General features: G+C 33.7%; 6 protein-coding genes across 6 annotated transcripts; 1 reads left to right on the plus strand and 5 right to left on the minus strand.

The window, feature by feature from the left end:
* Positions 1–2974: 2974 nt before the first annotated feature.
* Positions 2975–3127, minus strand: BDR25DRAFT_244604 (uncharacterized protein; the record flags this gene model as incomplete). The annotated part of the gene is made up of 1 exon (XM_033685850.1): positions 2975–3127. A coding segment is annotated over one exon (153 nt), but the record flags the coding sequence as incomplete, so codon positions are not given.
* A 1008-nt stretch (positions 3128–4135) lies between these two features.
* On the minus strand, positions 4136–4396 carry BDR25DRAFT_244571 (uncharacterized protein; the record flags this gene model as incomplete). Its single annotated transcript, XM_033685848.1, has 1 exon — positions 4136–4396. A coding segment is annotated over one exon (261 nt), but the record flags the coding sequence as incomplete, so codon positions are not given.
* A 9136-nt stretch (positions 4397–13532) lies between these two features.
* BDR25DRAFT_244596 (uncharacterized protein) lies at positions 13533–13742 on the minus strand (the record flags this gene model as incomplete). Its single annotated transcript, XM_033685849.1, has 1 exon — positions 13533–13742. A coding segment is annotated over one exon (210 nt), but the record flags the coding sequence as incomplete, so codon positions are not given.
* Positions 13743–19218: 5476 nt separating this feature from the next.
* On the plus strand, positions 19219–21039 carry BDR25DRAFT_362386 (uncharacterized protein; the record flags this gene model as incomplete). Its single annotated transcript, XM_033696561.1, has 6 exons — positions 19219–19248; positions 19283–19398; positions 20479–20575; positions 20603–20704; positions 20849–20940; positions 20997–21039. The coding sequence occupies 6 exons, from the start codon at positions 19219–19221 to the stop codon at positions 21037–21039; spliced, it is 480 nt and encodes a 159-aa protein (XP_033540674.1).
* Positions 21040–21725: 686 nt separating this feature from the next.
* BDR25DRAFT_396976 (uncharacterized protein) lies at positions 21726–24650 on the minus strand (the record flags this gene model as incomplete). Its single annotated transcript, XM_033698473.1, has 11 exons — positions 24573–24650; positions 23843–24511; positions 23292–23792; positions 23129–23248; positions 22894–23101; positions 22739–22855; positions 22563–22651; positions 22234–22267; positions 22065–22186; positions 21822–21855; positions 21726–21798 (listed from the first exon to the last, which is right to left on the minus strand). Exons 1-11 carry the CDS (start codon positions 24619–24621, stop codon positions 21726–21728), a joined length of 2016 nt encoding a protein of 671 aa, XP_033540675.1. The 5' UTR covers positions 24622–24650.
* A 1271-nt stretch (positions 24651–25921) lies between these two features.
* On the minus strand, positions 25922–27021 carry BDR25DRAFT_297413 (uncharacterized protein; the record flags this gene model as incomplete). The annotated part of the gene is made up of 4 exons (XM_033689000.1): positions 25922–26184; positions 26232–26298; positions 26346–26390; positions 26446–27021. The coding sequence occupies 4 exons, from the start codon at positions 27019–27021 to the stop codon at positions 25922–25924; spliced, it is 951 nt and encodes a 316-aa protein (XP_033540676.1).
* Between the last annotated feature and the right edge of the window lie 503 nt (positions 27022–27524).

Genomic DNA, 27524 nt, shown 5'->3' on the forward strand with positions numbered 1-27524 from the left:
TAATTTACACGTAGTTTACTTTAGTATATGTTATATAAAACATATTTAAATTATAGTTAGTTATGTTTATTCTACTTTTTTAGCTATATTAGTGTGTTAGAGATTAGTATTAGCTACACTTAGTTACAGGATGTAATTAGTTACATGCAATAGTTAAATATTGTTATTATATGTCTATTACCTGTCTAATACTAATTTGCTAAGCATTTTGCTACAACTATTCTTTAACCTAAATAACCTACCTTAATGTACTAACTATTTCTCTAAGCAAGCTTTGCTTTTACAGATTATTTATAAACTGTTGTAGTATTTTAAGACTTAATTAGTGCCTAAGAGCTTTATTTAGCTAGCTAACTATAGCAAGCACTACTAGGTATATTACTACTTAAGGTAGTAGTAAACACTACTTAGTTCTTACTTTTTTTTATAAGATTAATTTTTTTATTTCTATAATCTTTTACACTGCAACACACTTTAAAATGTATTAAAAATTAATTTTAAATATATTTTAAAAGCTTACTTACTTTTATAAAGTATATGCTTTTTATACTACTTATTTATTAAGTAATTATAGTAGGTGTAGGATATACTTTTATTCTAGGTAGTACACTTTTTTATAATACATTAATCTATAGACTAGGCCCTAATTAAAATGTAATTAGTATATATTCTAAATTAAATTAGAATGTAATAATAAGTAGAACATACTAAAAAACTATAGGTAGAAGATACTACTAAGTTTTATAAGCATAGAACACATTTACTGTCTACTTAATACTATTAGTGTGTAGGCGTTATTAAAGAAAGTTAAAAGTAAAAATATTAGAATGATTTAGATTTAATCTAGTAGTAATTATAAAGTGCTTTTTATAGTAGGCTTACTACTAGATTAAATTACATTTATTTTCTAAAATATAATTAGTAATAACGAACCTAACAGGTTGGCCGGCCACACAGGTTAGCCGGCTACTTTTGCCAAGCCCCTACTAAAACCACTCTATTCTAGCGCAAAACAGCCTACTTTAGCCTTATATAAAGTAATACAACATAAGATATTATTTAAAGTCTACTTTTACTACTTTCTTACATATATGTAAGTTATGCCTAGTTTAATTACACTACTTATATTACCTTTAACTTAGCTTACTTTTTTTAGCGCACACTTATGTTTTTAGCTTTTTTTTATTACTACGCGCTCTAAACTTTTTAAAGTAGTTAAATAACCTTTATTTTTAACTATTAAAGTCTTTTTTACTTAAATCTACTTTCTTTTATGTAATCTATGTTATGTAGTAGCTTTATTTACTACTTAAAGCTTTATAATCCTTTTTTATGCTAATACTAGCTTATGTATAATAATTACTACCCTTTTTAAGACCTTTTTAAAGTCTTTTACTATAGACATTAGTAAGCTATTTACATACTTTTAAATTTTTACTTTCATAAGTATTAATTATAACTTAAATTTAAGAGTATTACTTAGAGTTTATAACTACTAAGGCTTATTATTAATAAGTAGTAGTAGTAATAGAGTGTATAACTAGATATTAAGAGCTATTTTAACTTATTTTAAGTTAAATAGAACTAAACTAGCGCCTTAAAACTCTTTTTAAATATTACTAAAAGTAATTACTACATTATAGGCGTGTATAAAGCATTGTAGGAACTTAAGTTTTATAATATAAGTAATTTAGTTATTGTTGAATGGACTCTCTGCTAGCTAGCACTTGGTGTCAGCAAATGCGTACGAGACGGAGAGGTTTGCACGGTGTAAACATCGCACAGGGGTGTTAGGTAACTAGTGTTGATTGCTTCTTGTTGTTTCTATTGTACAAAGAAAAGGGGTTAATATAGTCCTAAACTCTGCGCACAGATCTCTGTGCACAGGGATCTAGGCGCATCTAAGCCACGTGACTATTAACTAGGCGCTTAAATATTACTATTTAGACATTAGCAACTTTTTGTTTTTCCTTTATACAGGACTTACCTTGTTTACACATACAGTAGATAGGTTACTGTAGGGCTCTTTTTGCCTATCTTATACAGGCTTAAGTCTGTTAACTAACGCTTTAACTCTAACAGTTAGTTAGTTGTACAAAATTAGTTTCTTAAAAGCAGAGTTTAGCGCCTTCTTTGTACAGGCATCTGTAGGGTTGTCTTTTCTATTAATCTACCTAATTTTTATAATCTCCCTTTTCTTGTACAATTCTTAAATTAACATAATATTAATTATAAGTTTTTTCTTATTTATTGTCCTAAGCTTTATAAGACATTTGTACAGAAATCTTAAATCTGTGCATAGTATAATAGGTACAGGAGGTATTCTAAGCATACGTGTAATCTAGTTAATAGTTGTACTTAGTGCAATTGCGCAGTTAAATCCTCCTACTATTCTGTACAGCTTACTAGCTAGGACAGAGCAGGTAATGCGTTTACACTTAGAGAAGTTCTAGTGTATAATATTACCTATAATTTTAAAGTTATATAAGTTCTTAGTTTACTGCTTAGTTCTAAAAATAATAAGAAAGCTAAGCTATAAACTTAGGTCTTTATTATTTATAAATAATCTATTAGTAAAGATAAACAACTTTATATAAAAGAGATTAAGTAGTATGTATAATAATCCTTTATTCTAGTTATTAATTTGCTATTAGATTTGTACATTTAATGCCTTAATATTATTATATAACAGTAACACAACTTAAGCAGCAGTAGACAGGTTAAATGCTGCCTTAGGTTAACATACTAATGTGATATAGGCACCTCGCGCGCGCTGTTTGACGTACTTCTGCGCAGCATCCTCTACCTTAGACTCTATTGTGTGTAGATTCCTAGCTTAACCCTTTTATATAAAAATAATATTATTTTATATAAGGTAGATCTTTTCTTTATTAAATTTAATAGCTTAATTATGCAATAGTATAGTCTTAGGCTTTGCTTAAAAGTTAGCTTTAAGTAATTTTTTTTTCTCTCTTTATGCAAAATTAGCTGTAATAATACTAAGGGTATTATCTGTCTGCAGTCCTGTAATACTAAACACTGTTAAGCCTTTATATGTAATTAATAAGCACAGATTATATAATAAAGTTTTTATAAAAAGTTTATTTTTATAATAGTTATAGTATGTTTTAAACTAATACAAGCCTAACTTTACTGCGCTGTATAGTAGTTATACAACTTTAAATATTATGTGTAGAGGGAAGCTTTTACAGAGTTCTCTTAGTAGTTATGCAAAGAAAGTGTAAATAAGCTTGTTTATTAATTATACATATGCCTAAGTAATATTATATAGTTTATAATGCATGTTGTATAAAGCTATTAGTAATAGGCTAATAGCTAGGATTAACCTCTAACTTATTTTCTAAATTATAAAAGACTATGTAAGGATTTTCTTCTTCTTCTTATCTAAATGTCTTATAAACATAAGTTATAACTTTTTATACAGTTTTGTTAATTTCTTTTTAACTTTATGTATAAGTTAAAAGTTAAAGATCTGTCCCTTGTAGACTAATAAATTATATAAAAGTACCTTAAATATGCTGCCTGCAATTAGACTTTCTATTTCTGTATAGTCTAATTCTTTAAATAGTTTTCTAGGTGTTATAATTACACTATCTGCATAGAGCTTAATTACTAGAGCGTAGTTATTCTTTTTCTTCTAAGTTAAGAACATTATGTCTTGTATAGAATTCTTATGTAGTCTTCTATAGCCTCTTTTAGCTAGTTGTAGTTCTAGTTTGTATAATAAATCTAATACTACTTAAAGGGCTGTTTTGTGCAGTCTATTAATTAGGGTTAGTTGCTTATGTAGACAACCTCTCTTTTATGCTTATAGAGGATCCCTTTGTACTAGGGCTAGTTTGTCTAGATCTAGCAGTTCTTGTGCAGGTTTATCCTTGTCTTTTATACAATAATATAGCATAACTTGCGTGCAGTAGAGTCTTACTAGACTATTCTTTATCTTAATAATAACATCTAGGGCCTTAATTCCTTTTACTATATGCAGTCCTGTCTATCTCTTTTTCTCTTGCTATGTCTTTACTTTAGAACTAAGTAGAAGATTTAGTACTTTATATAAGGTTAGGCTATTCTAAGTATTAATTATATAATTAATATTAACTTTTACCTTCTTGCTTTAAAGCATCTTTATCACCTTTTGTACAGCGTTAGCTTGCGTAATAATATTAGAGGATAGTGCAGAATCTATGTTAATTCTTAGGTACGTTTTAAACATAAGCAATGTAGGTATAAGACTGTTTAGTCTTATTATATTATTTAGAGCTTTAACAGCTATCTGTAACACTAACTTATTATTTGTATAATTATCTAATTCTGCACAGAGGATGTTGTATGCACGTTGCAGTGGTGCGTGCGCGCGCTTAATCTTCCCTATAGCCTAATAGGCTTCTACTAGCATTTGTTAACACATTGCTCCTATAATCTTTGCGCAATTTTAGAAATCTTTAGATGCAAAGTTTGTACTAGGGTTATGTATAATATAATTAGGTAGGCCCTAACATGTGTTAATCTAACACTTGCAGAGCGCGTCCTAGGTATCTTATGCAGACATTAATTTTAAGAAGGTTGCTGCTTAGAATAATGTATCTGTGTTAATTACATGTAGTACATCTTAGTTACTAATTTATATAATGTTAATTACTATCTTATAATTAAAGTATAAATTATCCTTAATTATAAACTTAAATCTTTATAGTGCTAAGTTATGTAGCTAACACATGTAGCAGAACTTCTTAATCTTTTTAAGTATAAAAGAATTAGCGTTGTGTCTAGCGTTCTTAAGCATTGTGTGAAGCTGTTTTGTACAGAGATAGCTAAACCTTCTGTGCAGTTGTTAGAGTTTGTGTTCTATAAAAAAAAATATTAATTCCTTTTTTTATATGTTAAAGAATAGGTGACCTTATTTATGTACAACTAAGACTTTAATTCTATTACTTTGTATAATTACATTCTGCATGTTGTTAAAGTACACATTTATCTAGTCTGCGTTAGCAAGAGACAGTAAGAAGGGTGTTAGGGTGTCTAGAATGTAATATGTTACATTACTAACTAAATTAGTAATTTATATAGTACTAATTAATTTTATTAATTTTTATTTTTTAAAGCTAATACTTTCTTTTTTTAGTATCTAGTTTACTTTTATATAAGAGAATTCTTGCAGGTATGCTTTAAGTTATAACTTCCCTACAGTAGAGATTCTTACTACGCTAGTATCTTATAGTTCACCTTAGTATACTATATAGTATTAATCTTTAAGGATAAACTGTTCTGCGTATCCTTTAGGTTCTAGGCTGTAGATGTCCTCTACAGTCGCGCAGTAGAGAAATGTAGTATTAGTAAGGTAGTTAATAATCTTCTTACCTTTCTTTTTATTTAGGTTATTATTGTTATGTAACTTCTCTTTCTCTTACTTTAGTTTACCTTTAAACTTTTAAATATACACATTTACCTTCTTACATATTAGTGTCTTGTTATAGAATTCTTTATATAAAAAGATATATTAGCATTTTACATAAAATTAATCTGTGTAAAAATAATTTATTAACTAACATTCTTTCTTATAACAGACAAAGCATTACTTTAATTATGCAGAGAACTGTAGTCTAAATAATCCTCTATATTCTTTTAGGCTTCTTCTATGTTGTTAATAGCTATGTGTATATAGTAAGCTATATTGCCTATTAGTGTAGTACACATTCTAGGATTTATTTATAAATGTATTATTCTGTTAATTAATTATAACCTAAAGTGCTAAACAGAGGTTACTGTACAGTGCCTTACACATAGGCTTAATTAAGAACATTGCTTATTTAAGTTTAAGTTGCCCTTAGCATGCTTATATAATAGCAGTAGAAAGTAGTATTTTGCTTTAGAATTATAGACTAAGAGCTTTTTATGTAAAAGTAAGTTTATTAATTATAGCTTTAAAAGCTTTATGTAAAGTTTTTATAAAGTTTTTTTACTTACTTTATGTAAAGCTTATTATTATCTAATCTGTCTAATACTAGTTATAGTTTATGTTAGTATTAAAGTAATTACTAAGCTACTTATACAGTAACTTCTATAATTATCCTAAACTAATATTATAAAGGTAGAACATGTGTGCGCGCCTTTTAAAAATATTAAAAAAGATGCTTGCATATAATGCCTTAAAGATAGTAAGGTGTTAGTAGAGCTTAATAAATACTATAGCCTTATTAGCTAAGATATTATATAGTTGCTCTATGTAGTTATTCTTTTTCTTTTATGCCTTTTAAAATTATATAACCTTCTTAGGCGTAAGGTTCTCTGCTGTAATATCTTATGTAGGTAGAAGTTAGTATAGATTGTATAGTAATTAAATTATATATAGTAGGTACAAGCTTTAGGGAATCTTATGCAGAGCTGTGGCTATAGGAATATGTAGCTGCCTAGTTGTGCTCTTATACAGTAAGCTATTATAAGGTAGTTGTACTAATTATAAAGGAAGTATTAGGTCTGCAGGTGATTTGTATAGAGACATCCTCTATTACGTTAAGACTAGCAATAGTAGTAATAGTTTTATATAATGCTCTAGTAAGATAGTAAACATGTGTTCTCTTTTTATAAGTCTATATAGTGTAGTAGCCTCTGTTGTGTTTTTCTTAAAGCTAATGCCTTTGTTCTATAGAGTAGTAATTAGTTGTTATAGAAATAGTTAGCTAAGATCTTTAAAGTGTATAAGCTTCTACCCTATAAAGTTGTTTTAAAAGTTCTTAAGTGTACATACATCTGTTGCGCTTAACGCGCAGAGTTCTATAATTAAGTTAGCTGCGTATAAATTAAGCTTCTTCTTAAGTGTATTATTTAATAGTTTAATCTTATCTACTTAATCTTTAATGTTTGTCTGCTCTGCTAGGGTCTTTACTAAAATGCCTATAAAAGGTATGTATTAGTTATATATTAATACATTATGTTAGCTAGTTATAAATAGAGCTAGGGTTGCTTATTACTCTATAGTAGTTAATTATGCGTTGTTACGCGCTGTCTTACTTTTTATTATACACTGCCTCTAAACAGCCTTGTGTAAAAAGATAAAACAGACCTTCTAGCGTTAAATAAGCACTACTATTTATATAATACCTCTAAATAGTATTATACAGACAGGTTTTTTACTCTTACTTAGGTAACTAAATAGAGATTTATAGCTACTTGCACATAAATTAGACTCTGTCTTTACTCTTACTAATTTATAGTTAAAGTAGTAAGGAAAAGAATTCTTCTTATATGTAAACTTTTAAATAGAAAGGTATAAGAAGAGCTTTCTCTCTTACAGTATTTAAACTACTAATTAGTGTTAAATAGACTCTCTGCTAGCTAGCACTTAGTGTTAGCAAATGCGTACAAGACAGAGAGGTTTGCACAGTGTAAACATCGCACAGGGGTGTTAGGTAACTAGTGTTAATTGCTTCTTGTTGTTTCTATTGTACAAAGGAAAGGGGTTGATATAGTCCCAAACTCTGCGCACAGATCTCCGTGCACAGGGATCCGGGCGCATCCGAGCCACGTGACTATCAACCAGGCGCCCGAATATCACTATTCGGACAGTTATATATAAAATCTTTAGCTTAGCACTTATACACTTTTTTTAAAAGAGTAAAACAACCTACATTAAAAAGCTATAAAAGGTGCAATAAGTGTAAAAGTATATAAATAATAATAATTTTTTTTTTATAGTACTGCTAGAAATTAAGTAAGTTATAGCTTTTATAGCTATTAATAATAAAAAGCTAATAAGCGCTTATAACTTTTTTTTATATACTTATTAAAGTGCTTTAACTACTGTAGCCTAAGCTTATTTATTATCTAGCTGTTTTTAGAGACTATAATAACCTAGTTTTAAAGTAAATATCTTTTTATACTAAGTAAAAAGATAATAGCAGCTTTTAAAAATAATAAAAAGTAAAATAGCTTACTTTATTATATTAATACTTTAAATAACTATTATCTACTTTTTATTACTTTACTATATTACCTTTAGCTGTCTTTATCTTTTTAAAGCTAAAATACTACGACAGTTTATAAATAATCTGTAAAAGCAAAGCTTGCTTAGAGTAATAGTTAGTACAATAAGGTAGGTTATTTAGGTTAAAGAATAGTTATAGCATAATGCTTAGCAAATTAGTATTAGACAGGTAATAGACACATAATAACAATATTTAACTATAGCATGTAACTAATTACAGCCTGTAACTAAGCATAGCTAATACTAATCTCTAACACACTAATATAGCTAATGCTAATCTCTAACACACTAATATAGCTAATGCTAATCCTTAACACACTAATATAGCTAATGCTATTTCCTAACACACTAATATAGCTTAAAAAGTAGAATAAACATAACTAACTATAATTTAAATATATTTTATATAACATGTACTAGAGTAAACTACATGTAAATTAATATAAAAATGTATGTATATTAAGTATACATTATTTTAGAAAAGAATATAAAAAATATATAAAGTAATAATAAATAGTGTTACTAAAGTTTATTTAAAAAAATTATAACTAACTAGTGTGTTTTAAAAAAAAAGATTTTACTTAACTTTATATTTTATAAACTTACATATATTAAGTATAGTAAGTGTTACTAATAACTTACTTTATTTTTAGTAATACTATAAAGATAGTAAAATTATTACTTTTTATATTTTTTTTTACTTAGTACACTTTTTATATCTATATAATATAGGTAATTTTACATTTTTAAAAAAGTATATAGGCGCTAAGCTAAAAACCTTATATATAACTAAATTACTTATTATAATAGCTAGCTAATTTTTAGCTTTAATTAAGTTAGTAAAATTTATTTTTTAAAAACTAAAAGTTTATATAAATTTAAGATTAGTTATCTAGAAATTAGTTAATTATTAGCTATAATTAAAAGAACATGTTTTAGCTCTAGCTTTTAACGCGTTTCTACTCTTATAATTATAACTAAGTTAGCATAGTTAACTACGTAGCCTTCTCTCGCTTATAGAGATTTAGGCTAGGCTAGAGATAACTGCTAGTGCTAGTGCTTACCCTAGCATTACCTATATATATATTATACTATGTAAGAATACTTAGCTTAAGTATTCTTGTGCGTACCTTTTAGTACAGTAGGAAAAGTTGTATAGTATTAGCTTAGCAGGTAGAGCGCCTACCTTATTATAATAATAGTCTTTCTCTTCTTTGCACCTTGTGTTCTCTAGTGTTGCACCTGTTCCTTTTACTGCCTAATACTGCTATGCTACGCCTAATACTGCTACTTAATATTTTTAATTTAATTATTTTAGCATTAAAGCTCTAGTTGTAGAGCTGTAGCTTATATAGTTTGTTGCCTCTACAGGAATTTCTTAGAGTGCTAGGAAGCTCTAGCGCTGCTTCTGCCTCTGCCTCTCCCTCTCTATTAAGGCAAATATTAATGTAGTACATGTAATACCTTAATAAGCTGTTTTACTTACATAACTGCTAGTTTAGCTTCTTTAACTACTGTTTAAATATAATAGGCTAATGCTTAGAGGTGTTAGTAAGAGATTACCTAGCAGTGTTAAGAAATGCATAAAGTAAATTGTAGCAAATTATAGCTAACTATAGCAAATTACGGCAAACTATAGCAAATTGTAGCAAACTACTGCAAATTGCGGCAAACTATAGCAAACTAAAGCAAACTACAGCAAATTGCAGCAAACTATAGCAAATTGCAGCAAACTACAGTAGATTACAGCAGCAGGCAACAATCCCTAGTAGATATTAGTTGTGTTGCAAGTAGCTCTACGTATAGAGAGGGTTCTAGGGGGGTAATGCCTCTAGAAAAAAAGCCTTACAAAGGGCAGCAATAATTGCACATAAGCTAGTGTTAGCGTAATAAGAAATTACTAAGCTTTAAGCAGCTAATAAGGCAGCTACATTTAGAAAGGCCTGCGCTTAACAGCTTAAAATAAGTTTAGGGCGTGCAGTGATAGGAAAAAGGCAAAGAAGCAGGTGTAAGCTTGTCAGATATGCGCACCTACTGTCAAGACAGGAGGAACGATGGACGAAAGCTGCTACATAGTACGAGCAATAAGCTCGAACAGTATGTTGCTGCAAATTGCAGCATGTTGCAGCATTTTGCAACAACTTGCAGCATGTTGCAGCTGGTCGCGCATAGGGCTAGTGCGCGAGGGACTCGGACCGGAAAAACAAAGCCGAGCAACACGAGAGCCGACAAAAAGAAAAAGAAACATCGATCAATCAATAACATACTATAACAGTTCATAAATGAATGCATAAGCAGAGCTTGTTTTAAGTCACTTATTAAACTCTTTCTAGAGAAGAAGACTGCATTAGAAGAAGCCTATAGAAGAAGACTATAAGCAGAGCAGACAATAAAAGGTAGTCTGCAGACTAAAACCTATAAACTATATTCCTATAAATTCCACATAAAGACTTATATACCTATAAATGCTATGCAAGAGAACACCTCTTAGTAGGTCTGTCTACGCAAGTACTTATTAGCAAAGTTAAAGTACTGGCTAAAATCCTAAGCAATGCGAATAACAAGCTGCACATCTTAAGCCTGAATAGTGATGCGCTTGCCATGGATAGCAGCTAGCTAAGTGCTTATAAATTAATAAGTCTAATACCTTGTCTAATACTAATACATTAGCACTTACATTCTATTAAAGTTATAATAAAGGACTTAGCAGTTATTTATAATGCATAAAGTGCCTACTTACTCTAGCAGAGAGGTTTATTATTAGTTTAAGCTACATCTTAAGCAACCTTCTAAACAAGATAGCAGAAGGGAGTAATTGCAAAAAAGAACTTAGTATTATGTTATTTAGACTAATAGAACTTAATCTGCTAAAAAAGTGCAACTATTTATAGTTAGTAATAAGTATTAGATAGTAAAAATAAGATTTAATAAACTCTTATTTTTTTTAAGCTTCTAGCCCTTACTAGTTCCTTTCTAAGCTAGAACCTAAATGCTAGTCTTCTTGTACATAACACGCTCTAAGGGCGGCAAATTAGCACGCCTTAGATGTAAACCCTTTAGAACTATAAGCTTCTTAGAAGGGTGTTTACCTTTGTTAGGCCTAGGAACAGGAGCTTTGCAGGGAGCTTTAGTAGCAATAGCCTTCTTCCTAGAGAGAGCTATAATGCATTAGCAGTGTCTATTACTATGTCTAATACTATAATTATACTCTTCCTAGCAGCATTCACATAAACAGGTTAAGAGCAAGACATTTTTAATAAAGTAAATGTTATAATAAAGTAAAAAAGCTGTGCAACACATTGCTAAGCTATAATATTAGCATAAAAACAGCTTTAAGAGTAAATAGAGGCTTATAAAGGGTGCAATAAAGTAGTAGAGCAATTACGCAGTAGGTTATGTTAAAAGTGTAAGTAGAAAAGTTTTAAAAGTTAAACAGTAAACTTTTAAGCTATACTTTTACTTTTATAAACTTACTTAGATTTTTACTGCTACTTTTACTCTCCTACTGCATTTTTATTATAGTAGATAATTATATAAACTTTTACATAACTAACTTTTATAATCTATGTGTAGAATACTTTTAAACTAGTATATAAAGTAGTATTAGACATAGTATTAAACGCATTATAGTAGAATAAGTAAAAGTAACATTTTTAAAAGAAATATAATTTTTTTAAATAGCTTACTGCTGCTTTACCTGTTACCTTAGTAACAGCCTATGTAGTATAGATGCTGCCTAAATAACATAATTACCTTTATTTACTTTAAAAATTTAGTTTTTTAAGCCTCTGTTATAACCTTAATTTTATAACCTTAACTATACTACTATAAACTTTGTTTGTTAGTTTTGCGTAACACTATTTAAACTCTTACTAAGCTATCTATTACCTGTCTATTACTACTACGCAACTATAGCAAAGTGTAAAAAAAGCCTATTAGAATACTTAATAAATGCTTTTACTATAAGAAATCTTAAGAGACAAACTTAGCTTACTAGAGAGAATGCCTAACATAACCTAGACTATATTATAACTAATATGTACTATTCTAAATTCTAGAGTAATAAGTTCTGCCTAGCAGTTTAGCATCTTTTAGACGCTAAACGTAATGTTAATAAAAAGTCTAAACTAGAGTTGCAACTGCGCATTTAGTCTAAGAATGTAGCAACAGCACTTTAGTAAGTTAATATAGTATTAGACAGGTATTAGACAGCAGCTAATATGTTATAGATTTAAGAAAGGCAAACACTATAGCTAGAAAGCAATTACGCGCAGTGCAGACCCTAGTAAATTTAGTAATAAATATACATTTTTTATTTAGTAAACTAGGCTCTTTAACCTACTAAAAGAGTTTATGCCTCCTTAACACTGCTAACTAGACAAGGAATCTATAGATATAGGACTTATAGATGTTAATAGCTTTAAGCTTATAAACAATCTTAGTCTACAAGCTAGAGCACTAATGCAAGCTAAAGTGCTAATAATAGATGTAAAAGTAGCAAATAAACTTTGCTAATAGAGATATATTAAAGCTATACTAGTAGATGCAGTTGCTAGTGCAGACAAAAAAATAAGTTTCCTTAAGATGCATAACTTTAGCGTGTATGTCTTACATATAAGTAATACTATCTTCTGTGTAAGTATATTCTAGCTGCTACGCCTAATACCTGTCTAATACCTTACAGCGCTACCTAAACTAGATGTGTCTAGGCTTTTCTAGGTATCTACTGTACATTGCTAACAATGTTTAAGACTGCTAGTGCTAAGTAAGTTCCTAGAAAAGTCTTTAACTACATAACTAACAAGTGTAGTTTATATTTGTTAAGCTAGTATTTAATTTTACCCCTACAGCTTTTTATAAGCTTATTACTATTAATAAGCCTTTTTAACTACTAATTTTTCTTTTTAAGCTTCTCTTTTTAAGAGCTAAATAGGCAATTTTAATAGTATTATATGTTGTATAATTAGGTAGTTACTTCCTTGCTGCTAACATTTAATTAGCAGCCTAAGATAAGAGCATTAGTCTTTTAAAACTTTATAATAATAAATTTTTTAATAATTTAAAGTAAGTTTAGTATTAGATAAGGTATTAGACACACACTAATTATAGCATTTAGACATTAGACTTTATTCTAAACTTACTAGTTTAAAACAAAAAATGTAAAATACTTGCTAGATACTATTTAAGGTAGAGACAGTGTTATGCCTGTAGATTTAACCTAGTTTATTAAGATGCTTAAGCTAGAAAAGTACTAGCAGTAGGGAGGGAATAACTCTAAGACTTTAAATAAGCTATAATAACTTAAATATAGAGTCTATACTTATATCTAACTATTATAATCTCTAATTTGTAAACTCTAATTTATGTTATGTCTATTATACTAATAAAAGTAATATATTATGCTATAAATTAGTTTATAAATTACTAAGCATACAGACATAATATAATAGTAGAGGAGGTATTAGACAAGTATTAGATAAACAGGTTAAAAATTACAGTCTGCTACTATAACTAACTACTGCATTCTTTACTACATATCTGCATTTTGCCTCTTTATAGTTTTTAAATTACTGCTTTTTAAATAATTTAAAAAGAAATGCTTATTAAACATTAACTTATCTAGCAACTTAACATAAAAAACTGTAATGTATATAAAACCTAGTGCATAATCTCTTTTACTACTAACATAAATAACTGCCTTGTCTAGACTTAAGCCTTGTAACTTGTAGATAGTTATAGCCTACACAGAGCAGATTAGAAACTGTGTGCAGGACATAATATTCTCCTAAAAGTAAAACTCTTAACTAATAAAAAACATAGAAATAACTGCCTTACTGTCTACCTAAGTGTACAGCGCTAGCCCTTTGTACTTAGAGACAGTAATAAAAACTGCTTTTAAAGGCTCCTTGCAAGGATCTATAACAGATAGAGGCTATAGGATATTGTCTACTTCCCTAATAGTACTGTTTACAAGACCAACCTCTGTTTATATATTATGCAGGAGCATAACTTAGCTACCTACACATAACAGGAGAAAGCTGTGCAAGTTGCTACTGTCCTAAGCATCTACTTTAGTAGCCTAAGGGTAATTATATTTAGCCTAGGCAATAATAACAGGTTTACTACAGTCTCTTATATACTGCTAGTTTATAGCAGAGACCTTGGAACATTTACTACATAGTTAGATAGTAAAGTTAAAGCTATAACGCTTATTAGCTAAAAGTAAAACCTAACATTACTTACTAAATAGCATCTAGTTGTTAGCAGTGCTTACGCTATTCTAAAGACGCCTAAAAGCATCCTAAAACCTAGCCTAGGAGTCCCCCTGCTGCTGTATTATAACATTAAGTATAATTGTCTTATTAAACAAACTATATAGGTGCTAACTATAGGTCTCTACAGGGCATTTCTAATTAGTATAATTAAACAGCGGCTGCTGGCTAACTAGGGGTAGTTGCCTAAAATTGCTAGACAATATAATGTTAATGCTACTAAAGTCCTCCTTAGACTCTAGAAACACCTGCGCACACCTAGCATAGATCTAGCTAAGCATACTAAGGCTAACTATAAATTTTTTATTAATTATAATATATTTAACTTATTAGAGTTAGCTTTAAAGCTAGAAGAGACTTACTCTTTATAAAAGTAAAAGGGGTCTATACTTATTAATAATTAAGATGCAAAATATAGAGTTAATAGTGCAACTAGATATAAGATATGCAGCTACACTAGTAGGCGCGCATTGCATTACAGAGTTGCTAATGTTGTATTATAGAGCTAAGTTATTAAGAGCTAAAAATATACTATTAATAATAAACATTTTTCTTATACTGCTAACCTTATCTAAATTAACAAGCAACTGCAGTAGTAAACAAAGTTTAAGATATACTATAAAGTAGTTTACAACTAAGTTGTACAATAATCTTTGTTTTGCCTAGAGGGTATTAGACATAGTATTAGACGCCCTAGCTCTAGCAACTAGATGGCAGCTCTTTAGCCTAGACTAATATGTTATTAGATCTAGATTATATAGATTAATATAAGACAAATCTATCTAATCCTTTGCCTAATTAAGTAGATAGTTACTAAAGGCATCTAGATTAACATCCTCTTTGTTTTCTTCTAGTTAGTGTAGCTTAAGCTTATTAAATAACAAAGTCTCTTTTAGCACTGCATTCTCCTACTTAGGATTATTTAGGTCCTTCTCTAGGTTAGGTTTACTATAAGCGTTAGTTAGCTTATAAAAACAGATAGTGCAGTAATAATTATAAGCCTTAGTAAATGTTTTATAAGTAACTTTATAAACAGCTAATAACTTATTAGCAGTGTAAAAAGAGTAGTGTAGAGTTAACTTAACCTATAAAAAGTTCTCTAAATTAAGAGAGAGCTTATATTAAAAAAAAAGTTTAAAATCTTAGGCTTAGCTCTTAGCCTATGTTTTAACTTTTTAGTAATGTAGTTAAAATAAAGCAGGAAGTCTAGGTAGCAGATATAGTCTAGAGAGCTATTTTACTCTAGATATTTCTACATAAGTGTATAAGCTTTTATAATAGTAAACTTGTTATAGTTCTCTACTTCTATGTTTTCTAGTAGTCCCTGTTACTAAGCTTAATCCTAGAAGAAAAAAGAGAATAGTTATAAACTAATAAGTTAATAATTAACTATAATAATAGTCTAGCTGCAGTAATAAAGAGGTAAGTAAAATAGCTAATGCATAACCTTCTAAGCACTATAATTCTAACGCTAAGCCCCTTATTTATAAGCTTTGTAGCAAACAAAAGCATAAAATTACTAGGTTTAATATGTAGTAAGACCTAAGCTGCTATTTTCTTAAACGTCTATGTCTAAGTCTTACCCTTAGAAGTATACACGCCTATGTAATTAACAACCTTAGTAGTACTTATGCATACTTATGTATTAGTATTAGCGCGCTAACTAAGTAAAAAGGTATGTAAATAGGCGTTAAGTTGCATATAGTTCTATTATATAAGAAAACGCTTATAGGGCTTTCTTTTTACATGCGCAAATATTAGCACCTTTTACACTTCCTAAGAAGTATTAAATTAGCAGACTTTTTTTTTATTTTTTTATATACTTTTAAATAATAGCTAGTCTAACACTAGTGTAAATAACAGCGCGTTAGAACGTTAGACAGCTTCTTAAATATAAACATTATAAAGCGCTATAAAAGAGACAGTACTAAACTCTTATCTACTAACTCCTGCAGCTTAGGTTCTAGATGGATTGCTAAGATGTAACAGCCTTAGTACGCTGCTAAGTAAGCAATAGAAAAGGGTGTAGCATTCTCTCCTAGCTTGTTGTTAGGATAAGGTGTGTTACTGTAGTAGTAGAGACTATAACTATGTGTGCTTTCTTTGCTTTGCTACTTATACTAATTCTACTAATTTATAACATTAAACTTTAGCTTAATTACATGCTTTTTAAAGAGCCTAAAACATTAATTAAAGTAATAAGCTATAATATGTAAGTTATTTTACATAAAGGTAGACACTAATTATAAACACTATTTAGCATTAGCAGCTTTTTATAGAGAAAACTCTTACATAAAGCGCAGAAGGTTATGCTAGTGTTAATTAGTAGTAAAGAAGGTAATAAATAATATAGAATAATAAAGTTACTAAACTTACTAGGTTTTAACATATACACTATAAGTATTAGACAAGTATTAGACATACTATTACTTTAAAGTTTTTCTTTTTTTGCATCTAAAATAACTAAGTACTATAAATTTTAGCTATAAAATAAATAATAAAGTTAACTATTTATTACTTTCTATATTTTCTAGTAAATTGCTTTTATATGTCTTCTACTATTAACTCTTACTTATTAAAGGCGTGCTTAATGTAGAATCCTACTTTAGACATAGACTTCTTCTAAAGAAGCATATTAAATACTATAAACTAGAAACATAGGTGTTAAGTAAATCTTCTGTTCTTATAATAAATAAGGTAGCGCACATAACTAAAAAAATTAACGTTATGTAGTTAAGGCTATATAAATTCTGCCTTACTATATAAAAATAAAGACAGGAACATAAGGCTAAATAAGAGCTTATAACTATTAAATTTAGAAATTAGAGTTTAATAGATAAAACTTATAAAAAGAAACTCTTATATTATTATTTAATAAATATAGTCTCTTAATGTCTTAAACTTGTAAATATTAAGTGTAAAGTTAGGTACAACTCTATGTTTAGGCTTTTTAACCTTATTAATGTCTATCTCTTTAAATACAGAGCTTTTACTATAGGTGCTGCTAGCGTCTTTATCTACAGCAGATGTAGTAGTATTAGATAAGGTATTAGCCCCTAAATTATTATCTTTATCTGCTACATCTATAAGTAAACTATTATTATTTATCTTAATAATTAAAAGTTAGTTATTAATATAATTATTTATTAGTAGTAAACTAAAAGCCTTTTTATTAACAGTAATGTTAGCATATCTAGAATAGTAAGTAATTAAGTAGTTTAGCTACTATCCTATAATAGGTTAACACACACAGTGCTTCTTTTTAAACTAACAGTTAATTACACCCTAATTCTCCCCTTTAGTAGCAGCTAGTTTAAGGATAACAATATCTAAATTATAAGAAAAAAGTAAAAGGCGTAAGAACACCTTAGCAGTGTTAACAGCAAAGTAGCATATATAGCCCTAGTACTTATACTGCTGTCCCTAATGCTGCCTTATTTCTATATTAATGTGTACACGTGCTAGTAGTTGCTCTTTAGTAGTAGTTAACTTAAAAAGGTTTAGTAAAGGGCTAAAATTAAAGTTATTTATGTCTTTTTAAAGTAAAATAAATTTTTTTTTATATTTATATTTAAGTAAATTAGTAGCGCACTCTTTATAAGTACTTTATTAATTTAATCTTATGTTAAACTACTTTTAATTGCAGGTAGTGCATATATCTAACTTAATATTAAGTAGACCCTTATAAAAGTTGTTAATATAGCCCTTATTAACTTTTAGTATAGCCTAGTCTTTAAGAAATTTAATATTATTAAAATTTATAGGTACAGGCGTAGATAGAAAATTATACACATAGCGCTTAGCGTCTAGGAAGATATCTATGTTAATGTCCTTATCTAAACTATTGCTAAGGTTGTTTTTATTTGTACCTGCTCTCTATAACTAAGAGGGTGTAGACTAAAACCTTCTCTATGTTAATAGTAGCTTTTAGGTACATTATGTACTTAAACTAATTAAAGTAAATAGCACAGATAGTATATTAAAAAGGTTACTTAATAAGCTAAAAATTTTATATTAAAGAGATTATTAAGGTGTCTGTTATATAAAAATGTTGTAAAGAAGAGAGCTTAATAGGCTAAAGTTTATAAAAGGTAATATGTGTGCTAGTTTTTTATTTATAGTATAAATGTTAACTTTACTTTTTAATTAGTAACACTTTTAATATAAAGTCTTTTACTTACTATTTTTTTTAAACATGTTATTTGCCTAGTCTAATAGCGTAGAACAATAACAACATAGGGGTACTAGAGGAGACAACAGTGGGATATAGGGTTATAGTCTGTTATTTGCAACATATGTAATATTAGTAAAAGCGCGCCTCTTAGCTAGAGGTAGAGGTATAGGGCTGCCCTAGGTAGGGCGCTTCCTTGCCTAGATTTATGTATTATAGGGCGCACATTAAACCTTTTATTAGAGAAATGTCCTGTCTCTCTATAAATTTATAAGGTAATAATAATTATTATAAAGTAGGGGAGGTTTATTAGTGTTAAATAGTAAAGGTACTATGTTATAGGTTATAGTAGAAGGTATTAGACAGGTATTAGACAACACGCGTAGTAAGGTTTTAGTTTTTGCGCAAGAAATAATTATCTAAGGATCTGCTGTTTTTATGCTTATGTAAGCCTAAAAAGGCTAAAAGCAGTAATTCTTAGCTGCTAAGCCCTAACTAAAGAAAACTAAAGTCCACAGAAAGGAGCGGAGCAAGCTCCGCTAACAATCAATTATCATCCCATACATCATATCCAAAAACCCATCATTCATCTTAGGAAGCCTAGAAACAGTGCTTCAATCTGACAAAGCTAAAGTAGAGAAGCAATCCTAAAGGCGCTGCGGACAGTGCAATTAGACTAGGCATAACGCGCAAACGTGTAAGAAAGAAGTAGAAGTAGTATCTAAATAATATTCCAGGCTGTACTGTACTCAATAGTGCTAGAGTGGGTTGTTATGGGCCATAATAAAGTTTGTTGTGGTGTGGTCTTGGCAAAAGTAAGCAACTCAGGTGTGCGAGCAACTGCCAATCCTCGACACACTGATGCGGCTGGTGCCAATCCCCGACACACCGATGCGGCTGATGCCAATCCTCGACACACCAATGTGGCTGATGCCAATCCCCGACACACCGATGTGGCTAGAGAGGGGGAACAGACGCAACTAACCATAATTTAAACATGTTTTACACAACGCATGCTAGAGCAAACTGCATGCAAATTAGCATAAAGGTGCACTTACATTAGGTATACATTTTTTTTTAAAAAAGAATATAAGAAACACATAAGGTGACAGAGAAACAGCGTTACCAGGGTTTATCCAAAGAAATTCTGACTAACTAGCGCGTCCAAAAGAGGAGATTCTGCTCAACTTTTTGTTCTGCAAACCCGAATATAATAAGCAGAGTGTAAGGCCGGGATAGCGCTTACGTGTAAGGCCGAGATGGTGCTTACGTGCGACGGGTATATATACTATTCTGTACGCAATAATTAACGTTGGTTGATTATTCGCACCTTTTTGGTTGTATTGGCGTAGTGGTACAGAGCTCCGTCCTTACACAGAGCAAGCTCTGCTAATAAAGTAAAAATAAAAGGCATAGGTATTATATTAGACTATGTTTTTTTAGCTTTATAGATAGTTAATACCTAGATATATTAAAAGTTAATTTAAAATAAATATATAGCTGTTCTTTAAATAGACTTACTATACATTTAGCGCTTTAAGATGCTTAGCTTAACAACACTATAGTATTTAGGTGCCTTTTAAGGTACCTTAACACTACACACTAACCTTTCTAAAAAAAAGCTTATTAAAGGTATTAGGCAAAAGCTGCTTATAAAAGTGCTTACTATACTCTTTTAAAGCTATATAATAGTTTTTATAAGCTAAGTAGACAGTTAATTTGCTATTTAAGTCCTAGATATATTAAAAACTTATGCTAAATATAATAAAAGTGTTATAAAAATATATCTAAAAGTAGGCTTACTAGAAATCTTAGCTACTTAATTATAAGCTTATAGCTTTTTACTTATAAATTATAAGCTTTATGTATGTTAAACTTAGTCTATGCTTTTTAAAAAATTACTATAAATTTACACTTTTTTAAATCTATTTCTAATATATTATTAATTATATAAAGCTTTATGTAATAAGCTTATATTAAATCTAAAATCTATTTATATTACATGTTAGTGTTACGGTCTACGGTTGGACCAGCGTAACTCCACCAGCAGTGCTCCACAATCTAGCTGGGTTGGGACAGGGCTCGCTTAGAGACCAGTCGGAGGACACGGAGGCAGCACGGCTGCTCGAAGTCATGGAGGAGTGCGTCGTCCAATAGGGAGATGAGCCCAGGGAGCCGGAGGGAGCTCATGGGAGCCCCTCTTGGCAGGCTCCCCTAAGCTCCCGCCAACTCCCCTTGGCGCCCCGGCGCCTGTATATAGTTCCCACATTAAACAACCTTTAGGAGGTGTGTTCAACGTTTAGTTTATTTATTACATAGACTAAGTAGCATTTAGCTTTCTAAAGAGCTATAATACTATTTGTATATCTTGCACTATATATACCTCCAACCCTGTCCAACAAGGACCGTTTGACCCGGCCTCCCTACTGCCGCATTAAGGGCAAACCACGATCCGGTCACTCTATATCACCCTCCATTAGCCCAATAGCCTGTACGTAGGACTGTACACCCTACCGGATTGGCCCCTTCTATCCGTCCTATCATCCCCTAGGAATACCACCAGACCCGAGTGCTTCCCGAAGCAAGGATTGTAACAGTTAGATAGGTCTAGATGTAGGTATTTACAGCTATAGAATCTTATGCACTAATATTTAGCACAGAGGGCATTACACCTAAGGTAGAGTAAGTAGACTAGGTAGAATAGTAAGACAACTTAGCATAAAAATTAGTAACTCTAATATAATAATAATACATTAGTAATAAATTTTTAAAGTATCTTTAAAAAATTAGCTACTAAAAGTACTTTTAACATTAATATAGCTTACTACTAAGTAAAGTTATTATAATTAAGTACATAAGTATACTTATCTACATATGTATAAGGGTATTTAGGTAGAATCTAGCTACTTTCTATTTTATAGGCAATAATAGAGTTAACGCTTTTAGTAAGTGCTAGCTATACATTATCTTCTTTTTATAATACACTTAAAGTATATTTTAAATAAATAATAAATGTATTTTAAAGCTTACTTACTTATATATTAGAGCCTATAAGCTTAACTTTTAGTAAAGAATAGCTACACTTTTTAGTAAAAGCCTTATTTTTAATTTTAATAATAAAGTTTTATATATTAATAGTAAGATTATTAACTAAAGTTTAAGCTTACTTAACTAGGTAGTAGTATTACTAGATAACTTCTGTAAAAGAAGGCATAGAAGAAGGTACAGTATTAGAAGACATTACAGATACAAATTATTAAGTTTTTGTTACAGCCAACAGTCAGACCGTAATGACCCAACTGGCTGTCCCACACAGCCTAAACGACGTCGGATGGAAGACGCTTAGCCCCGCGCTGAGCGAATCACGTGACAGGACGGATGAGGAATGGCTTCGGCTTTTAGACAAAAGCCTAGCGGAATGCATCATCTAATAAGCTTCGCAGGTTTGCAGGCTTGCAGGTTATGCAGGCTAGGTGAGCATGCAAACATGCAAGCATGCAGAACATGCAAACCCCATGTATATAGTCTTGATCACAACTATAGTTAGAAGGTTGTAATTACTATTTAGTCTTTACCTACTTAATAGACTAAGAGGCATTAAAACCTTTACAAAGAGGACATTGCCGCCTTGTATATCTTGCACTATATATACCTCCATTCCTATCCTCACAGATTAGGTTTGCCAGCTCCCCATACAGCTGCTGGGTTAAACCACAACCTGCCTTCTTTATCTCGCCAACCCTACACTCTGCTCGACGGACTGTACACCCGATCCAGCTAAGTTCTACCCCCTTTCCGCTAACACCATCTTAGGCCGTCGTACTCCCGAAAATACCATTTCGCCGGAGTAAGGATTGTAACAGTTTTTAGATATAAAAAGGCTTAATTATAATTATATCCTAGAATGCGCTAGATATGCTTTTAATTTATAATTAAAATATACCTACATAGCTATTTATGTCCTCTACTTTTATTATAAGGCTATTACCTTTTACATACTAGCTTTATAGCTAAAAGATAACCTTACATATATAAAAGTTAAGCTAGACATAAAAAAGTTAAGCTAGATATAAAAAAGTTAAACGCTAACACAACACTTTCTGCTTTAATTTCTGACGCTTGGTTTGCCCAAGCGAGTTTTTAGCGTGTATGAACGTACTGTACGCACCAGCAAGTTTAGTCAGCCAGCGCGTGTCAGTCTCACAACTTGGCATCTGCCCGCCAACCTAAGCTTAGCCATGCCTCCCTTTAACCAACTTAATTCTCCGAAAACACTAGAATTCGCCACCCCACAAGCTCCTGGCAGGTGCGGTTCGGCCGTCCTCCCTGCTAGCGGTGGCAAGATCGCGTACCCCCGAAGTATCTGCTACAGATATATCCTGCTTACAAATAAGCTTCTGGGACATACCGCTACATGTGGCGAAAGGGGAGCCTAAAGTACTGTTCACTCGAAGTAGAGGCTATACCTTCGGAAGCGTGCAATCAACGTCTTTTCCTGCCGCAAAACTGCAAGAGCTTTCACGAAGCGACGAGGCCAACCTCCGCACCGATTTGTTGTGCTATTAATCAAACAACGGTCACAAAGTGGTACCGCTTTGCTAGATTCTGCTCGTACCGCGTCCTGTTTTGCTTCTTGGTGAATCTGGACTAGACCTTCTTGGCGCGTGTACACGATCTACAGACTGGTAGCTGCTACGTCCTGCATTGCTTTTCCGGGATCCTTGATTGGTTTTTCCACGTCCATGTCCATTATCGACTGACCCGGGTCGTGGTACATGGCTTCCATGTCTCGGCTTCGACTGGCTAGACTCAGGCGTGTAAATTGGGTATATAAGTTTCTGGTAACCTTTCCGCGGAAGTCTTTCAAGTACGCCGGAGACGACTTGAGCCTTTCTTATCAACACGGCTCTTGAGACATCGTCGGGGTAATCTTCTCGGTGTAATGCCGGGGAAACGATAAGTCTAACGCGGCCTTCACCTTCTCCATCTCTCGCCTCCTCCATCAAGTCCGCATCAAAGACGTCTCCGACGCGGCAACGTCGAGAAAAGAACGAAGTTTCAGCGACATCCTTTCTGATGTCAAGATCGAAGTAAATGGCATCTAACATGATGTCTTCCAGATAAGCTTTCGCATTCCGCCTATCTTCCTTTGGTATATCTTGCCGAGCGTAGGGCCACAACAACCCCCATATCTCTCTTCGAAGTTGCTTGACCCGAAAGTCGATTTCCTCTTGCATGTGCGGTGACACGCCAATCTCATGGCCTATGCCAGGAAATAGCACGGCAAAGTTCGACGCTCGCAACTCATGACAGGTTCTACGGTCTGCAGGACTGCTCTTTTGCAACTCTGAAACTGTTAGCTTCCTCTGGTAAGGAAGGGAGAGATTTCACGCAGACCTTGTGCAAGCATTGTATCAAAGGAGAAATTCTTTGTGCGTCCGGTGAAAATATAACTAAATCTCTTCTTTGACATTGTATCGAACAAGCGCGCCTGCAAGAGGTGCCACAGACGCGCCTGGATTAGCCAGGGACGCAGTTGTTCGTGTTCGAGATAAGCTGCCCAATCCTCGCTCAATCTTCTGAATCTCCTCTGTGCGGATTGGGTCCAGTGGCCGCCAGCATGTGTGAAATAAGTAACGGTCCACTTCCGGATCCTTTGCCGGATCCCATCCAGCTGTTTCTTGAAGTAGGACCCTCCGTATAACGTAGGGCGACGGACCTGCTCCAGGGCTAGCTCACATCTCAATTTGCGAACTTGTGACTCCAGCTGCTCAATTTCGTCCTGTAGCTCGCGCCTGTTCTTGAAAGGGTTTATCTTTGTGTCTCCCACAGGTATGTCGCTCGACGAATCGGAGCAAGCCTCGTCAGGCTTGATGTCGTCGTCGTCGTCGTCGTCGTCGTCGTCGTCGTCGTCGCCACCACTGCTACTATTGTCGGTGTCCTGCACGGCTGCATCGTTGTCGTAGCCATTGTGAGATGTCTGGGAGTCATTCGGGGTGGGAATATGAATAGCGCCTTCGCGCGCGAGGATGTCGGCTGTTAATTCACGCGTCTCGATTGGGGTTGCTGCGTTCGTTTCCAAGTCAGTTATGCGCGTCAGCCTTGGAGAGAAAAGAGACGGACGTACACCCGCGAACGTGCTCCCTGGCACTGCGCTGGTAATATTCGGGTGACATTGCGACGACGACGCTCCGCCGGGGGTGTGGGCTAGCAAGGGTCAGGTTACCGACCTTCGAATTGGGATGTGTGGTCGCACGCCAAGAAACTACGACTGATTTAGATCAAGGTTGGCATTGGTCATCCTATCCATTCTTGGCCACGTTCACATTTGCACTCTCTAGATACAGACTGGAGCGACTTCCTATTTCCACCTGGGTCCAGCTATCTACCCATTCACTCACTAACAATCTCCTCGATTCTGACTCCTGTGCTGCTATGCTGAGCACCTGGCCACTCGATCCACTGCGGCTGGTCAGTCGTCGTCAACTAGCACGGGGTTATCAACTAACCGTCTGAAGGCGCCTCTGCTGGAAATACACACTGAAATCAAGTGTGTTTCCGTTAGGAGACATCAGAATGTCGATTTCGATCAGCCGATATTCGACACAATCTGTATTGACGTGGGTCGGAAGCTCTGTCCATCTTACATTGAGCCTCGCCACAATCGTACAAAGCAATCTAACATCTGGCACTCGCACACCGTTAACAATGGCACACAGTTACAAGGGGGCCAATTGAGGTTTACTCGCCTGCATTCTTCCATTCAGGGGCCACTTCGTTATCGCATACCCACAGTTTGGTGGCAATTTCGCCTGTCGCCAGCTGCTCAGGATGTTTGGCGTATTCTTTAGCGGTAAAGCACGGAGGAGTGCGAATGTGCTCGATTCTCGTGCCCTGGTTGGTCATATCAAAAACCACGCCGCTGTTCGGCACCATCGAGCACGTACCCTTCGAATGATCCAGTTCATTTTACCCTTCGCCATGTTCCGCTGCTCGGCTTTGTCCCACACGATACGGTCAATACTTAGGGACCTATGCTCCTGGCTGGTAGACTCATACGGCACATCGGAGGAAAAGCCATAACTGAAGCGAGCGATGCGTGACACAACAACTTCCTCAGCCACTGCCATGACGGCTCCACGACAAATGGCACTCCACCTAAAACCGAATCAGCAGGAACTTCAAGGACGAGGAAAAGCACGGCGCACGACTCATCCTTGCTAGGTTGGCGAATCTCGATCTCGTCCTTATATTGTGTCCGCAAAAGGCCGCCTAGATATCGAGAAGAACCAAGTCCGCCTACCAAGATGATAGCCTAGGACCAGTCAGATTTACAAACACACGCTAGATGAGGTTAACCATACACACCTTAGGACTCCTGTTGTATAACTGTCTCACCTGATCCACTTGCTGCCGGATCAACGCTCGAGCTTTAGAACACGCCGGCTGAAACAGAGTTTCGATGTGGTCGCTGCATCACGGTAAGATGCTTGATTCATAATGCAATATTGTGTCATCGTACCCGCTGAATGCAAAACTTCTTCCAAGCGCTGCAATATCAACTGTCCATTTAATTCTTTTCTTTGGATCAAATGGCCGTTTGATACCAGACTCCCACTCTCTGTCCATTACACGTTCGCGATGGTTCGAAGATAGCGAATCCCAGTCCATTGGACCGACTTGTAGCCGCATGAAGCATTCGAATTCGTTGTCGATGAAGATGGCACCACATAAGTCCCCTATTTTCTAGTCAAGATGTGCTCTCGGGCGGTTTGCGATGTCATACCTCTCCCCTCCACGAACTCCGTCAATTTCATCGGATTAAGACTCTGCACTTCATAACTTATGACGTCCTGCTACGTCAGCATCCCGCTTCGGCTGCGGAGCAATTCCGACTTACAACTGTACCTCCACCAGCATCGCAGACGAGGAATATGTCGTTTGGCTAGCGTGCTCTTTTTAAGCAAATCATTTGGCACTCGATCTCTGGTTGAACTTACTCTTGTTATATCTGGTCGGTTTCTTACTGTTGGTGCTAGCAGGACTGCCTGGGCGGCTGCTTCCGGCTCGGAAATCATTGATATGCTGACCGACTCAAACGGCGAATAGTCGGAAAGAATGGACTTCTTGGCAACTTTTCGAGTACGAGCTGATGCTTTCTGACTCCATATTGCTGGTCTCGTAATAACCACCTTACAAGACGCACCATCTGCCCAGGTTTGGCCATATTGGTCTTGAATCATTTCGATACCGTGGCGCCATAGTCGTGCTAAGTAGTGCCTGGTAACTTTCATTGCAGCTTTTACGGGGTTTCCCTGATATCCAGACCAGCCCTCCAATCTTGCGAGTGTTCGTTGTACATGTTGCGATGTCCTTACGCCCAGAGGTAAATTTTCATAGTCAAGCAGCAATTTGAACCATTCAAATGTGGTCACGGAGTCTTTCGCTGCAAAGCCCCAGGCAACGGGCTGGTCATTGGCATACTGGATTCTTGTTGGGACTTTGGCCGAGTCGATATTGTCCCACGTTTGAATTTGGTAGACTTGGTCCATCGCCCCGGACCAGGTCCAAGACATGCCAGAAAATCTAGTAAGGGTCAGTCTACACCGCCTTAGCGGGGTTCGAAGTCAAGGCATAATTACGTTGTCCCGAAGTCGATCGAGATGATCATGAAAGGTTCTCGCATTTGACTCGTAGAAGCTCCATCTCGACGCGCCATTGTAGTGCATGCACTGAACGGACACTACCCCTTTCCCACAACAGATTTCAGAATCTGGAACAAAATCGACTTCCGAGGTGGGGACAGTTCCAGGTCCCAGATGTACCAAAAGATGTGTGTTGAGGAAAAGCGGCGACATCCTGCGGCTTCGAGGTTGAGGTTCGCATTTCCGTGCTCACCAATGAGAGATGCATGGAGGCGACGCGGCTGGGCTAAAAACGCCATCATAGCCACGAACTCCCAACCCCCTTCGACAACCCATCGATAAGACTCTCACTACCTGAATACTTCGTCAGGACTCCCATCGATAAGACTCTCACTACCTGAATACTTCGTTAGGACTCCCATCGTTCAATACCT

Source organism: Lindgomyces ingoldianus, assembly GCF_010093535.1.
Source record: "Lindgomyces ingoldianus strain ATCC 200398 unplaced genomic scaffold BDR25scaffold_54, whole genome shotgun sequence".
NCBI classification, from domain to species: domain Eukaryota; kingdom Fungi; phylum Ascomycota; class Dothideomycetes; order Pleosporales; family Lindgomycetaceae; genus Lindgomyces; species Lindgomyces ingoldianus.